This window comes from Mobula hypostoma, chromosome 11, assembly GCF_963921235.1.
Source record: "Mobula hypostoma chromosome 11, sMobHyp1.1, whole genome shotgun sequence".
Lineage (NCBI taxonomy): Eukaryota > Metazoa > Chordata > Chondrichthyes > Myliobatiformes > Myliobatidae > Mobula > Mobula hypostoma.
Genome location: NC_086107.1, coordinates 87,668,091 through 87,683,515, shown reverse-complemented (window position 1 = coordinate 87,683,515; position 15,425 = coordinate 87,668,091). Strand labels below are relative to the sequence as shown.

The window sequence follows — 15,425 nt, the reverse complement described above, 5'->3', positions numbered from 1 at the left end:
TACCAAGTCCAATCAATGTGGCATTTAAACCAGTATGGCCAAGTCTAATTATAACTTCCTCCCTCCTCTCCTGTCCTCTGAAGTGAAGTAACCTTTTCTGAATTCCATATAAATGTCTCCCCTTCAATTGCGTATCTCACAAGTACATCCAAGATAGAGAGAACACGGTCCTTAATTAAAAGCTTTGCTTCCTCCTTAGCGAAATATCAATATCACCAGAACTGATTTTCTTAAGATTGTTCACCCAGCCAATCGACTGCTTCATTTATTTCCATCCCTACCAGAGCTGGGATCCACAAAAAGCAGTCATACACTCCTAAATAAGCAACATAATAATATTTGTGTAACTTCCAACAGGGCATCTGTCCGACCATTGGAGGCACCCACCTTAGGAAGATAAGAGTTAGGCTGTACATCTTCCATCCATTGCAATGCAAGAATAATATTTCAATAGTATCAATTGGAAGTTTATAATATAAGCTGTTACTTATTGACACCTCAAGTTCTGGGGCTTAGACTGTCGTACCGATGTTATGAGACCCCGAGACTTTCGATCAGTAAGGGGGCGTACATGAGGCGACAGGGATTGGGGACCGGGAAAACGGGGCGGGGCCTAGTTCCGGACTTCCGGAAGCGCACGCCTGGCGACAGTTAGCAATGGCGCGGCGTCTCACGCGGTTACTGCCGCCAGTCAGTGCGGGGTTAGGGGACACACCCGTGTGCCGACGGGGGTTGGCGGTCGGGAGCACGGGCGCCGGCCGGCTGACGGCGGCGGAGCTCGCGGCCCGGGTACGGCGGGAAGCCGGGCAGGAGGCCCAGGTAACCGCGCCGTGACGTCATGCGCGGGGGGGGAGTAAGGCTGACGTCGTTGCGAAGCGAGTTTGCGTGACGTCACTGCTCGGGTCAATGGCGTAGGGCACCCCGTCCACTTCCATTGCCCCCTCCATCCACCCATTCCTGCCTTCCTTGCCACCCCTCAGTCCTTCCTATCTTTAAACTCCCAAGCCTCCCATCCGTTCTCCCCGCGACCGCGCTGGTTTCCTCCGGGTGCTCCGGTTGCCTCCCACAGTCCAAGGACGTACCGGTTAATTGGTCATTGTAAATTGGCCTGTGATTAGGCTAGTGTTAAATTGGTGGGTTGGTCGATGGGATAGAAGGGATTGTTCAGCACTATCTGCCTAGAAAATGCACCTACATAGGACACGGATAGGAGAGGTTTGAGGTGAAGGGAGGGAGATTTCATAACAAGTGTGGTTAATAACAATTCTAGGCTGTATCTCAGGTAATGATGAGTTTGAGTACAGAGAGGAAATTAAGAACCTGGTGGCATGGTGCGCAGACAATAACCTATCCCTCAACGTCAGCAAGATGAAGGAATTGGTGGTTGACTTCAGAAGGAGTAGCGGACCGCATGACCCAATTTACATCGGTGGTGCGCCAGTGGAACAGGCCAAAAGCTTTAAGTTCCTCGGGGTCAATATCACAAATGACCTGACTTGGTCCAACCAAGCAGAGTTCACTGCCAAGAAGGCCCATCAGTGCCTTTACTTCCTGAGAAAACTAAAGAAATTTGGCCTGTCCCCTAAAACCCTCACTAATTTTTATAGATGCACCATAGAAAGCATTCCTCTAGGGTGCCTCACAACCTGGTATGGAAGTTGTCCCGTCCAAGACCGAAAGAAGCTGCAGAAGATCGTGAACACGGCGCAGCACATCACACAAACCAATCTTCCGTCCTTGGACTCACTTTACACCGCACGCTGTCGGAGCAGTGCTGCCAGGATAATCAAGGACACGACCCACCCAGCCAACACACTTTTCGTCCCTCTTCCCTCCAGGAGAAGGCTCAGGAGCTTGAAGACTCGTACGGCCAAATTTGGGAACAGCTTCTTTCCAACTGTGATAAGACTGCTGAACGGATCCAGACCCGGATCTGGGCCGTACCCTCCAAATATCCGGACCTGCCTCTGGGTTTTTTTGCACTATCTTACTTTCCATTTTTCTATTTTCTGTTTATGATTTATAGTTTAAATTTTTAATATTTACTAATTTTTACTATTTTTAATATTTAATATTTGTAATCCAGGGACCGGGGAGCGCAGAATCAAATATCGCTGTGATGATTGTACGTTCTAGTATCAATTGTTTGGCGACAATAAAGTATAGAGTAAAGTAAAGTAATATCTGCCAGGGGGCAGCCCCTGCGTGAGGCATTTAATTGGCATTATTTGTAGAGGGATACCGACCAAATATGGTAGCTGGAACTGGTGTCGATTGGGTCGGCACAAGTTGTTGGGCTGAAGGGGCTGTTCTTGTGTGGTGCTCATCTGTGACTCTGGTACTCTCCTTCTGACAGGGCGGGGAGGGGCAGACGCTGCACTCCCAGCGGGTCCAAAAGCTGAGGCGTATGACCCGTTCTCTGCAACAGGCCCATCCCAATGTGCTGGCGAAGGTACTGAAGAAGGGACTGATCTTCCAGAGCCCAGAGCTGGTGGTCGTCAGCAAACCCTACGGGGTCCCAATGGAAGGTGCATCGTGGGTTCTAGCACAAAGTGGGTGGGAATCCGAACACACCTATGTCCTGGAAATGGGAGAGGGAGTGCGTGGTGGGACGGTGTGGAGTGAGCTTCACTTTGTGTCTGACCCTGGGAGCGTGCGATAGGACAGTGTGAAGGAAGCCTCAGTCTGTGTCTGATCCCAGGATGGTATGTTTGACCCCTGGAGTGTGTGATAGGACAACATGAGGGAACTTTACAGTGTGTCTGATCCCAGGAGTGTGTGATGGGACAGTGTGGAAGGAGCTTTACTATATAGACACAATCTTAATCTCGTCCTCTCCTTACCTCTCCACCCCCCTCCCCTGTGTGAAGCTTGTCCAAGGGGGGGCCCCAGTGTCCATGACGTGCTGCCCGTCCTCTCGAAGATGCTGCACGGGATGCGTGCGGAGCCTCTGCACCTCTGCCACTGGTTGGACAAGGACACCAGCGGCGTCCTGCTTCTGGCCTGTGACCAATCCTCAGCCCTCAGGGTCCAACAGCTGTTCCAGACTCAGCAGGTCACCAGGAAGTTCTGGTAGGTGTTCCTCATCACAGTGCCTGTCCTGAGCAAGGGGGTTGTGTTTGCTTTGTGTGTGTGGGTTTGTGCACGCATCTGCACAGCTGTGTCCATGTGTGTCGTTGTGTGAGTGTGTGTGTATATCTAAGTGTTTGTATATTGGTGTCCGTGCATATGAGAGTGAGGGTCTGAAAATGTGTGTGTTCGTCTCTGTAGGAGACATTAATGTGTGTTCTGACGTCTTCTCTCTCTTTCTCTCTCTCTCTCACTCAGACACACACACACACACTCGCACTTGCACTGTCACACACGTCTGTGTCAGTGTTCACATAAACCTTTCGGCCCACAATGATGTGCAGAACTCATTAAACTAGTAATTAAACACCGAACTCAATTAATCCTTTCAGCCTGCAGTGTCCTTTTCTCTGTACATTTGTTTGCTTATCTATCCTCTTGAACACCTCTCTCATATCTGCTGCTGCCACCACCACCCCTGGGTGCGTATTCTGGGCACCCTCTGCTGTCTGTGTTGAAGAAACCTATCCCCTCATACCATAAATGGATTTCATCTAGTATTCGAGATTTCGATCATGGGTAACGGATACTGGCTGTCTACTTTATCTATGCTTCTCATAAACTTAAAACCTCTATCAAGTCTCCCCTGAACCTCCGTCGCTTCAAAGAAAACAGTCCAAGCGTCTCCTCGTGCCCTTCCTGTCATGGGGCAATTACAACTGTGTTAAATAATTGTGGAGGCCTGGGCAGTGTTGGAGAACACGGGTCCAGTTGCATGGTTCCGATGAACGGTTTCGGCTCAAAACAGTGACTGTTTATTCCCAACCGGAGGTGCTGCCTGACCTGCTGAGCTCCTCCTTGTGTGTATTGCTACAGTTACATGGTTCCCTGAAAGAGGAGATATAGGTAGACAGGGTGGTGAAGGTGGTGTTTGGCACGCTGGCCTTCTTCGGACAGGACAGTGAGCACAGGAGTTGAGATGTTGTGAAAGAAGACATTGGTGAGACTGCACCTGGAGTATTGTGTGCACTTCTGGATGCCCACCTGTCAGAAGGATGGAATTAAGCCAGAGGGTACATTCACCAGGACGTTCTTGGAACTGGAGCACTTGAGTTGTAAGAAGAGACTGAACAGGGCTGGAACCGTTTTTCCTGGAGTGAAGCAGGCTGAGGGGCGTAGATAAGGTGGGAGTGTATGATGGTTGGTTATTCGTCCATCGTCATCGATGAGGACCTCGACACCATTATGATGATGATAATGCTGTCGAGACTAGCGCGTGATTTGGATTTAGGTGAGGGAGAGTTGCGCAGCGTCAGCCTCACTCTCCCCAATTCCCATCTGGATCCAGTGGCAAGACAACAGTCCAGATGACTGGAGATGGGACGAGGTGCAGTGGATGACCAGGACGTCTTCTGTGTCTTGTGCTCTACGCGTTCCACAATGCTTGCAGAGACCGCCTTCTTGACCATTGGACCTTCCATTGGTCTCTTCCGCTCAATCCGTCGGAGTCTGTCTTCACGTGCTGGGATAGACAACTCCCTAGTGTGATGGTACTGTTCAGAGGGAGCGCCATGCGGTGTGAAAGTCTGCGCGTGAGTGTGTGAGAGTGTGTATGTGCATGTCAGAGTGAGTTTATGTGGGAAGCATCAATGTGTATATACACACACACACATACACACACACACACACACACACACACACACACACCTGTCTCAGTGTACACACAGAACAGTGTGGCACACAAACTGACCCTTCTGCACACAATAATAATTTCATAAATTTCTGTACGATCTCCATGGTAGTGGGGCTCCATGGTGCGTTGAGGCTAGCACAGTGCTGTGACAACTTGGGGGGTATTGGAGTTTGGAGTTCAGTTTTGGCACCTTCTATAAGGAATTTGCCCATCCCCGCTGTGAACATGTGGGTTTCCTCCCACATTCCAAAAACATACCAGTCATAGTAAATTGTCCTGTGATTAGGTTAAAGTTACATAAACATGTTGCTGGAGAGTGCAGCATATTGGACCAGAAGAGCCTGTTTCACACAGTACCTCTAAATAGCAACACTAGTGTATCTAGATTACAGAATCCGAATGTATCCAGCTTGCCGTCTTGGGTCAAATTAGGATGGATAGGTTCTCAGGGCCACCTTGACAGGCCTGGTCTTCTCTACCCTAATTTACCTCAAGACAGTGCGGAAAATAAGTAAGGATGTGCTGACATTGGAGAGGGTTCAGAGGTGGTTCATGAGAATGATTCTGGGAATGAAAGAGTTATATGAGCAGCGGCCCGGAGGCTCTGAGCCTGTTCTCACTGGAATTTAGAAGGAGGAGGAGGGGCAATCTCATTGAAACCTATGGGTGGATGTGAAAAAGATATTTCCTTTGTTGGGGTGTCTAGGACCAGAGGGCACAGCCTCAAAATAGAGGGACGCCCATTTAAAACAGACATGAGGAATTTTTTTAGCCAGAGAGTGGTGAAACTGGAATTTGTTGCCACGAGTGGTTGTGGAGGTCATATCATTGGGTGTATTTAAGGTGGAGGTTGCTAAGTTTTCTGATTAGTCAGGGTGTGAAAGGATATTGGGAGGAGGTAGGAGAATGGAGTTGAGAGGGAAATGAATCAGTCATGATGAAATGTTGGTGCAGACTCGAAGGGCCGTATGGTCTAATTCTGCTCCTTATGATCTAAAATAACAGTTCAGTAGTGAAAAATAGTCATAGTCATACTTTATTGATCCCGGGGGAAATTGGTTTTCCTTATAGTTGCACCATAAATAATTAAATAGTAATAAAACCATAAATAGTTAAATAGTAATATGTAAATTATGCCAGGAAATAAGTCCAGGACCAGCCTATTGACTCGGTGTCTGACCCTCCAAGGGAGGAGTTGTAAAGTTTGATGGCCACAGGCAGGAATGACCTCCTATGACGCTCTGTGTTGCATCTCGGTGGAAGGAGTCTCTGGCTGAATGTACTCCTGTGCCCAACCAGTACATTATGTAGTGGATGGGAGACATTGTCCAAGATGGCGTGCAACTTGGACAGCATCCTCTTTTCAAACACCACCGTCAGAGAGTCCAGTTCCATCCCCACAACATCACTGGCCTTACGAATGAGTTTGTTGATTCTGTTGGTGTCTGCTACCCTCAGCCTGCTGCCCCAGCACACAACAGCAAACATGATCACACTGGCCACCACAGACTGTTGGCATCCTTGTCTGGATAAGCAAGGAACTGGACCTGCTGAAATTTGTCTGTCTCTCAATAAGGCTGTAAAGGATGCAACCTCACTGGCTCTCCACTTAGCCTTGGATCATCTGCACAGTAGCAATTATTATGTCAGGCAGTTGTTTATTGGTTACAGCTCAGTGTTCAACACAATCATATCCTCAGTTCTAATCAACATGCTCCAAAACCTGGGCCTTTGTATCTCCCTCTGCAACTGGATCCTGGACTTCCTCACAGGACGAACACAGTCAGTATGGATTGGTAATAACATTTCCTTCTCCCTAGCACTGGCACACCTCAAGGATGCGTGCTTAGCCCACTGCTCAATCTACAGCCGTGACTATGTGGCTGGGCGCAGCTTAAACGCCATTTATAGATGTGCTGATGACACAACTGTTGTTGGCAGAATTCCAGATGGTGACAAGGTGGTGTACAGGAGCGAGGTCAGCTGGTTGAGTGGTGTTGCAACAACAACCTGGCAGTCAACGTTACTAAGCCCAAGGAATTGATAATGGACTTCAGGGAATACACACTAATCCTCATTGAAGGATCAGCAGTGGAAAGGGTGAGCAGTTCAATTTCCCAGGTGAAAACATCTCTAAAGGTCTTTCCTGGGCCCGGCATGTTAATGCAATTACTGTCTGATGCAGATATATATCATTAGGAGTTTGGGAAGACTTGGCATGTCACCAAAGTCTCTCAACTTTCTGCAGATGTGGAGAGCATTCTAATTGGTTGCATCAACTTCTGGTATGGAGGGGCCTCTGCACAGGATCAGGAAAAGCTGTTGGAAGTTGTAACCTCAGCCAGCTTCATCAAAGCCACTAGCCTCCCCAGCATCAAGGACACCTTCAAAAGGTAATGTCTCAAAAAGCCAGCATCCAGCCCTCTTTTCATTGCTACCATCAATGAGAAGGTACAGGAATTTGAAGGCACACTTAATGTTTTAGGAAGAGCTTCTTCTCTGCCATCAGATCTCTGCATGGACAATGAACCCATGTACATGACACACTTTTATTTTCTATATATATAAATTATATATGTGTGTGTGTGTATGTATATATTTTTTGATTCCAATTTTTAAAATTATTATGTATTGCATTGTACTGCTGCTGCAAAACTACAAATTTCACAACATGTGCCAGTGGTATTAAACCTGATTCTGATTCTGGGATGTATCTGGTGTCCCCTGTTCCCATGTTTGAAGAAAGAAGCTGTGCAAAGGAGAGCTAGGTCTAAGTTTAACTTGATAGCTGCGTTCGGCTAGGTAACTGTACAATGTCTGCACACTGTCTGTGCCTTTACTCTATCCTAACCCTTGCCTTGCTGCAACTTCCACAGTTGGGGCCTGCTGTCGGTGAAATATATAAATGACCTGGATGAAAGTGTAAGAGAGTGGGTTAGTAGGTTTGCAGACAACACAAAGATTGGTGGTGTTATGGACAGTGAAATTTGTCAGAGGACACAGTGGGATATACATCAGTTGTAGATGTGAGCAGAGAAATAGCAGATGGAGTTTGTTCCAGGTAAGTGTGAGGTGTTCCACTTTGGGAGGTCAAACGTAAGGAGTCAGTACTCTGTTAATGACAAGACCTTTAACATTGTTGATGTACAGAGTGATTTTGGGATCCAAGTCCACAGCTCCCAGAAACTGGCCATGCAAGTGGAGCGAGTGGTAAAGGTGCTGTACAGCATGCTCGTCGTCGTTAGTCGGTGCCTTGAGTACAAGAATCAGGAAGTTGCACCTGTATAAAACTTTGGTCAGGCTATACCTGGAGTATTGCATTCAGTTCTGATCACCCTGTTACAGGAAGGATGTGGAGACTTTGGAGAGGGTGCAGAAGAGGTTCACCAGGATGCTGCCTGGATTACAGGGCATGCACTATAACGAAAGCGTAGACAAGCTTGGGTTATTTTCTCTGGAGCGGCAGTGGCTGAGGGGAAGCCTCATGGAGGTTTATAAGGTTAGGAGAGGCAAAGAAAGATTAGACAAGCTGGTATCTTTACCCAGGGATGAAATGTCAGAAAGGAGAGGGAGGAAGTTCAGAGGAGATGTATGGGGGAGCGGGGGGAAGTTTTTTTTTACAGAGTGGTGGGTGCCTGGAATGTGTTTCCAGGGGTAGTAGTGGTAGAGGTGTTTGAAGAGGCTCTTACACACATGGATGTACAGGGGATAGAGGGATATGTGCATTGTGTAGGCAGAGAAGATAAGGTGTCATTTGTTTAAGTAGTACAGCCTGATATTGTGTCTGTTCCTGTACTGTACCTCTCTGAGTGTTGACCTGCCCTCTCTCTCTATCTCAGGGTGGTCACAGTGGGAGTCCCCGTGCCTTCGGAAGGAGTCATTGACATCCCCCTGGTGGAACGAGAGGCATCACGGCCCAGGAAGCACTTCAAGGTCAGAGAATGGGAGCCCTCGAATGAGCACCCTCTTCTCCAGCACTTTGCCACTTGGCCCGGGAAAATGTCTTATTATGTCCTGATCTCCAGGCGAGGGACTTAGAGCACCAAGATGCCCTCCAGCCCCTCGCCTGATGTTTCCATTGTCAATCTTCTCCCCCACCCCTGGCATGCAGGCTGCCCTGTTTTTCTTACAATGCTCATCCCCCACACTGTGGAAATACCCTCCCTGCACCCAACCTTGTCCTCCAATGGGATCTTCTCTCCCTTCCTGGATCTCCAGGGTATAGAGTCCCAATCTGTGCTTTGCCTTTTCGCCCAGTACAACAGACCTGTGCACCCTCTGTGACACATTTTGGAAGGTCAACCCAGCAAAACATTTGTACTGTGAACAGCAGGGCATGAGGGAGGGGGAGTTGAAGGGACCTCAGAGGATAGGTGCAAAGTTAGTTGAAGGCAGTGACACAGGCTGACAGGGTGGTGAAGCATGTGGGCCTTCTTCAGTCAGGACAGTGAGTTTAGGAGTTGGGATGTTATGTTGCAATTGTATAAGTCATTGGTGAGGCTACACTTGGAGTATTGTGTTCAGTTATAGTCACTCCTGTTGTTGGAGAGACTTGCTTAGGCTGGGAGGCGTGCAGAAAAGGTTTATTGGGATGTTGCAAGGTCAAGAGGGCCTGAGTTATAGGGAGAGGTTGGCCAGGCTAGGGCCTTAGTCCGTGGAATGTAGGAGAAGGAGGGGCAACGTTATGGAAATCTCCCATTGGGTTCAGCATTCTCAGCGGCTTTGGAAGGTAAGACTCGAGCACTGACGCCTGGGACACCCTCTCCCAGCCACAGTAAGGTCAGTTTATTCCCATTCTCTGATCCGTGAGCAGTTCCTGTCCCGTGTTGACCTGTTGGAGCCTCTGTCTGCAGAAAGCCCTCACAGGAGGGTCTGCCCACCCCCTGTGTTGGTAGTATTCTGCCCCTGCCTCAGAGCACACTGCCTGTGAATGGCGAGCCTTGCCCTCGTGCTTCCTCCATCCATTCTTGGTCCCCATCTTCCTTCTCCACTCCTTTCCTCCCCTTTCTCTCAGCTCCCTTTCCCTACTATTCTCTGTCCCTCCTTCGCCCTCCCCATTTCTCTTTCTCCTGCCCCCCTTCTCCCCTGCCTCCCTCTCTCAAAGCCTGTGAAACTTTCTCCCTCCCACTTTTCCTCTTCATTCTAACCTCCCTTCTACCCTGCCCCACTCTCCTCCCACCCCCATCTCCCCCGTCTCCCATTCATCCTCTCTCTCTCCCTCCCCTGCACCTACTTCTCCCTCTTTCTGCCCCTCTTCCTCTCCCTATCTATACCTCTACCCCCTCAGTCATTCTCACATCTAACTCTTCCCTTCCAACTCTCCTTTTCCTGTCTCCTTCCCCCCCATTCCACACTCCCAGGTTCAGGCACAGAATGAAGCTCCCTCTGCACCGTCCCATCATTCTCCCCCAGTGTCAGACACAGAGTGACATTCCTTCTCTCTGTCCCATAGATGGCCCTAGCTCCCCTCTTTCGAATGGGTGATGCTGCAGGGAGTGTGGTGAGGGTGAGGCAGAACCGGTCGGCACACAGCGCAGTGACGCGCTACCGAGTGCTGGATACCTCCGGTCCCACAGCATTGGTGGAGGTTCAGCCAATCACAGGTAAGTCCTAACAACACTCGTGGCAGGTCGTCATGTAGTGTTAATCAGTGGGGGTGCTGTCTGTTGTATCTCTGTCACCTGAGGAGGATGGAAGGAGAGGCAAGGAAGGCCAGGACAGGGCTTGGATATAATATTCCCAAGGGAAATGTCCTGTGAGGCTGCGGAGATTGGATTTGGGAATTAGAAGGGATTCATTCAGGGTTTAAATTAACAAATTTCACAACATATGCCGGTGATATTAAACCTGATTCTGATTCTGCTTTAAAGGAGGTTTCCAAGGTCAGTTATTTTAACTTCACACAAAGGTACCAGGGAGCTGCCTGGATTAGAGGGCACGAGCTTGAATACACCTCGGTTCTTTTCTGTAGAAGCTGAAGGAAGCCCTATTAGAGGTTTATAAGATTATGAGAGGAATAGAGTAGACAGCCTTTTTCCCTAATAGTCTAATATCTAATAGTACGGAAAACTTTAAGGAGCTGGGCGGGGTATGTGCTTTTAAACACAGATTAGTTTATAAAATTACAAGAAGCATAGAAAGGTTAAGAAATGTCAAATAAAAGGGAGTGTATGTTTAAGGCAAGAGAGGAGCTGCTTAAGGAAGATGCATGGGGCAAGTTTTTTTTCCTCAGTTTATAGAATTATGAGTGGCATAGATGGGTTCAGAAATGTCAAAAATGAGAGGGCATATAGTTAAGGTAGATGTTTAAGAGAGATGTGTGAGGTAAGTATATTTAACACAGAGTGGTGGGTTTCTGGAACAGGCTTTCAGGGGCGGTGGTGGCAGAAGCAGGTATGACAGCATTTAAGAAGCATTTAGGTAGGTGCTTGACCAGTCAGGGAACGGAGAGATATGGACCACGCTCAGGGAGCTAGGTCAGAGTTTAATTTGGCACCCTGGTCGGTGTGGACGTTGTCTGCTGCAGGACCTGTTCCTCTGCTGAACTGCTCTGTGGTCACCTCTGTGAGCGAGAGCACGATCACACATGCAGTGAAATTGCGGATAGTGTAGGAATAATGGGGTATGAATATTAAGAAGGTTTAGCGACTCTGTAATGAACTGGGACTACATGGATAGGGCAGAAGCTGCTCAGTGTGTCCAGGGAATGTTTCCCAAACAATGCATAGATAGCTCAACTAGAGGAGGAAAACTGGACTTTCCCTTGGGAAATGAAGCGGGGCTGGTGACTAAGATGTTGGTGGAGGAGCACTTTGGGACCATGTGGTATGGAAGGTCCTAATGCATAGGATTGCAAAAGGCTGCAGGCTCAGACAGTTACATCCCAGGCACAACCTACCCCATCATCTTGAATTCATCTTCAAGACACAATGCTTCAACAAGGCAGCATCATCGTGAAGGATGTTTGCCATCCAGGGCATGCCCTCTCCTGGTTACTGAAGACCCACTCTTAACGTTTTGAGAACAGCTCCTTCCCTTCAACCATCAGATTTTAGGATGGTCCATTAACCTGTGAACACTATCTCACTATCCCAGTCCTGAGGAAGGGTCTTGGCCTGAAATGTTGACTTTTGTTGATTTCTCTTGATGGTGCCTGACTTGCTGTTCCCCCAGCATTCAGTGTCTGTTGTTCACTATCTCACTACTCTTCTGTATCAATATTTATTTATATTGTAGCTTGTAGTTATATTTTGTCTTGCACAGTACTGCTTTCCCAAAACAGCATAGATCCAATTTTGATTATCTTTAAAAATAGCTTGGGAAAAATTAGAGTTTTGGCCTGAAAGTTAAAGTTCTCAATTAGGGCTAATTTTAAAAGTGATAGACAAGAACCTGCAAAGGTTGACTGGGGAGAAACAGACTTGGACAGAGGGAGACTGGGGTCAGTGTGTTCCCCTTCCAAAGGGCAAAGCCGGCAAGATTTTGATTGGTATGATTGAGGTGAGCCAAAGGACCTCATTCCTTGCTGTAGCAGTCACTAGATCAATCACCCTCATGGACCAGGAGAGGGGGAGAGAAAATAACGTACGGCTTCGGGTGTAGGAAAGGGAGGGTGTCACAGAAATGGGTAGGGGTATAGAGGAGGGAGAGAGGGTCGCAGAGAGGGAGTGACGCAATGGAGGGACGGGATTATGGAGACGGGAGGGGCTCAGAAGCGATAGGGTCATGGAGACTGGGGGGGTGCATTGGAGGGATGGGTTCGTGGAGATGGGGAGGGGCGCATGGGTGGGACGGGGTCATGGAGACGGAGGTGGGGATCGCGGGGATTAGATGGGGTGCAGGGGAAGGAGGCAGAGAGTTATGGGGAGGGAGTCGAGGTGGAAGTAAGGACCTTGGTGAGTCCTCTCCACAGTGTGTCTCTGCCCACTGACCACTTCCTCTCTCTCCTTAGCTGTGAAGCACCAGGTGCGGGTACACATGGCCCTGGGTCTCGGCTGCCCTGTCCTCGGTGACCACAAGTATTCCAAGTGGAGCAGCCTGGAGCCACAGGTATGTGTGGAGGGATAGAGTGAGGTGGGAGGGGAAAAGAGGCAGGAGGGAGTGGGAGGCGTTAGAGGGCTGGGGGTCTTCCCCCTCTCACACGACACTAACTCATTCTCTCTTGTCTCCACACAGAAGCTACCTCGCTCAGTACTCACCCTCCTGGGCTTGACCCAACCAGCTTCACGTCACCTGGGTCTGCACCTACACTGCCGGGAGCTCACCCTCCCACCATCGTCCCCCTCCATCCCCCCGACCCCTACCCTCCTCTCCACCCTCCCTCCCCACATCCTGCACTCCCTCCGCAAGCTCAGGCTCCATCTCCCCACTACCAGCAAGGACGTCCCACCAGTGAATGACTGAGAGCAGGACGGTGTGGAGAGAAGAAGAAGGACTCGCCTCAGGACTTGACTGCTCACTCCCCTCTTGTCCAGCTCCCCCTCTCAGCTCTTCCCCTCTCCCTACCCACTCCTCTTCTCCACCCATCCCTTTTTACCTTCCTCCCCACCCCTCCTGCCTTTTCTCCTCTCTTCTTTCCAGACCGTCTCCCCCTTCCGTGCCCTTCCCCTTACACCCTACCCCTCCTTCCTCAACCCCTCTTCTCACCTGATCTTTTCACTCTCCTGAATAAAACTGTGAACTTCACATACATTGAAGGTTCTGTTTCTTTGGGTCTGGGTGAGAGTATGTTACCAGTGGCACTGAGTCACACAGCTCAGAAACAGGCCCTTTGACCCAGCTCATTGCTGCCAGCCAAGATGCCTTCCTGAGCTGATCCCATTTGCCCATGTTTGGCCCATATTGCTCTGAACCTTTTCTATTTGTGTACCTGTTTATGTCTTAATACCAATCCATGTCTTAATTGTAGTTGCTTCTCCCATTTCTGACAATTCCTTCTAATCACTACCTCCGTGTAGGCAGCCTGTCCCTTTAAATGTTTCCCCGTTCATCTTAAACCTCTGCTCTCCAGTTTAAGACTCCTTGACCTCATAGATAGCAAGATTGTACCACCTATCCTCTGCAGCTCTCGTTTTATAAATCTGTGTCAGGTCACCTGTCAGCCTCAAACCAGAGAAAATCTGCAGATGCTGGAAATCCAAGCAACACACACAAAATGCTGGAGGAACTCAGCAGACCAGGTAGCATCTATGGAAAAGAGTACAGTCGATGTTTCGGGCCGAGACCCTTCATCAGGAAGATGGTGCATTCCACCCAGGTGCTAGGGTCCAGGATGTCTCAGAGCGGCTTCAAAAGGTTCTCAACAGGGAGGATGAGCAGCCAGAGGTCGTGGTACATATTGGTGCCAGTTACATAGACAGAAAGAGGGAAAAGGTCTTGCACAGTCAGTATGGAGAGTTGGGGAAATGCCAGAGGAACAGAAGTTCTGCATAGGGCATTTAGGGAGTTAGGTGCTAAGTTAAAGGGCAGGACCTGCAGAGTTGTAATCTCAGGATTGCTACCCGTGCCATGTGCTAGTGAGGCCAGAACTAGGAAAATTATACAGTTTAACATGTGGCTCAGGAGTTTGTAAAGGAAGGAGGGAATATTATTTTGGATCATTGGGCTCTCTTCCAGGGAAGGTGGGTCCTGTACAGAAGGAATAGTTTGTACCTAAACTGGAAGGGGACTAATATCGTAGCGGCAAGGTTCGCTAATGCTGCACAGTGGGGTTTAAACTAGAGCTTCAAGGGGATGGGAAGCAGAGTACCAGAACAGTTTGTGGAGACAGTTGTTGGTAAGACCTCAGACAAAGTCAAGAATCAAAAGGTTGAGCATGGTGTGACTAGTGCACTAAGCTGCATATACAGGTGTCCCCCCGCTTTTCCAACGTTCGCTTTACGAAACCTCACTGTTACGGAAGACCTACATTAGTACCCTCTTCGCTTTCAGAAGGTGTTTTCACTTTTACGAAGAAAGGCGGCGCGCGATAAATGGCAGCGCGCACCCCGAGCAGCCACCCTCCCCCGGATTCTTGCTGGCATTGCTTAAACACGTTGCATTGAGCAGCCATTAGCAAGATGAGTTCTAAGGTGTCGGAAAAGCCTGAAAGAGTTCGTAAGGGTGTTACACTTAGCGTAAAACTAGACATGATTAAGCATTTTGATCGTGGTGAACAAAGCAAGGACAAAGTGAGTTTGGCTTGTGGAAGCTGACGAAGATGATGTTGAAGAGGTTTTAGCATCCCATGACCAAGAACTGATAAAGAGCTGATGCAATTGGAAGAGGAAAGGATAACAATCAAAACCAAATGCAGTAGTGAAAGTGAAGTCGTCCAGGAACTGAACGTGAAGCAACTGTGTGAGATTTTTGCTGCAACGATAAAGTACGACTTTAATTTTGAAAGGGTACGTAGGTTTAGGGGATATTTGCAGGATGTTTTGAGTCCTTACAAAGAACTGTGCAATAGAAAAATGCTCAAGGCTCAGCAGTCAAGCAAGCCTTCCATATCAGCCACAGCAGACGATGAACCTCGACCTTCGACATCGAGGCAGGCAGTCATAGGAGAAGATGAGCTGCCTGCCCTGATCGACAATGAGATGACACTCCCGTGTCACACCACCCCAACCCTTGGGCCGCGGACAGAGAGTGTACCGATTCGTGGAGAATGCAGTGGTAGCCGGGA

At 48.8% G+C, this 15,425-nt stretch overlaps 1 protein-coding gene across 3 annotated transcripts in view; it reads left to right on the top strand.

Moving 5' to 3' along the window:
- LOC134353918 (pseudouridylate synthase RPUSD4, mitochondrial-like) overlaps positions 1-13,442 on the top strand; it is a 36,275-nt gene extending 22,833 nt beyond the window's left edge. Inside the window, exons 1-7 of one of the 3 annotated variants that reach the window (XM_063062451.1) lie at positions 636-819; positions 2,357-2,528; positions 2,871-3,072; positions 8,602-8,695; positions 10,215-10,365; positions 12,714-12,811; positions 12,938-13,442. In XM_063062451.1, coding sequence (XP_062918521.1) covers positions 658-819; positions 2,357-2,528; positions 2,871-3,072; positions 8,602-8,695; positions 10,215-10,365; positions 12,714-12,811; positions 12,938-13,165 — 1,107 coding nt within the window. In that variant the 5' untranslated portion in view covers positions 636-657 and the 3' untranslated portion in view covers positions 13,166-13,442. Of the gene's footprint in view, positions 1-635; positions 820-2,356; positions 2,553-2,870; positions 3,073-8,601; positions 8,696-10,214; positions 10,366-12,713; positions 12,812-12,937 lie in introns of those variants that run through there. The other 2 variants (XM_063062450.1, XM_063062452.1) reach the window with 2 other exon arrangements.
- Positions 13,443-15,425: the final 1,983 nt, after the last annotated feature.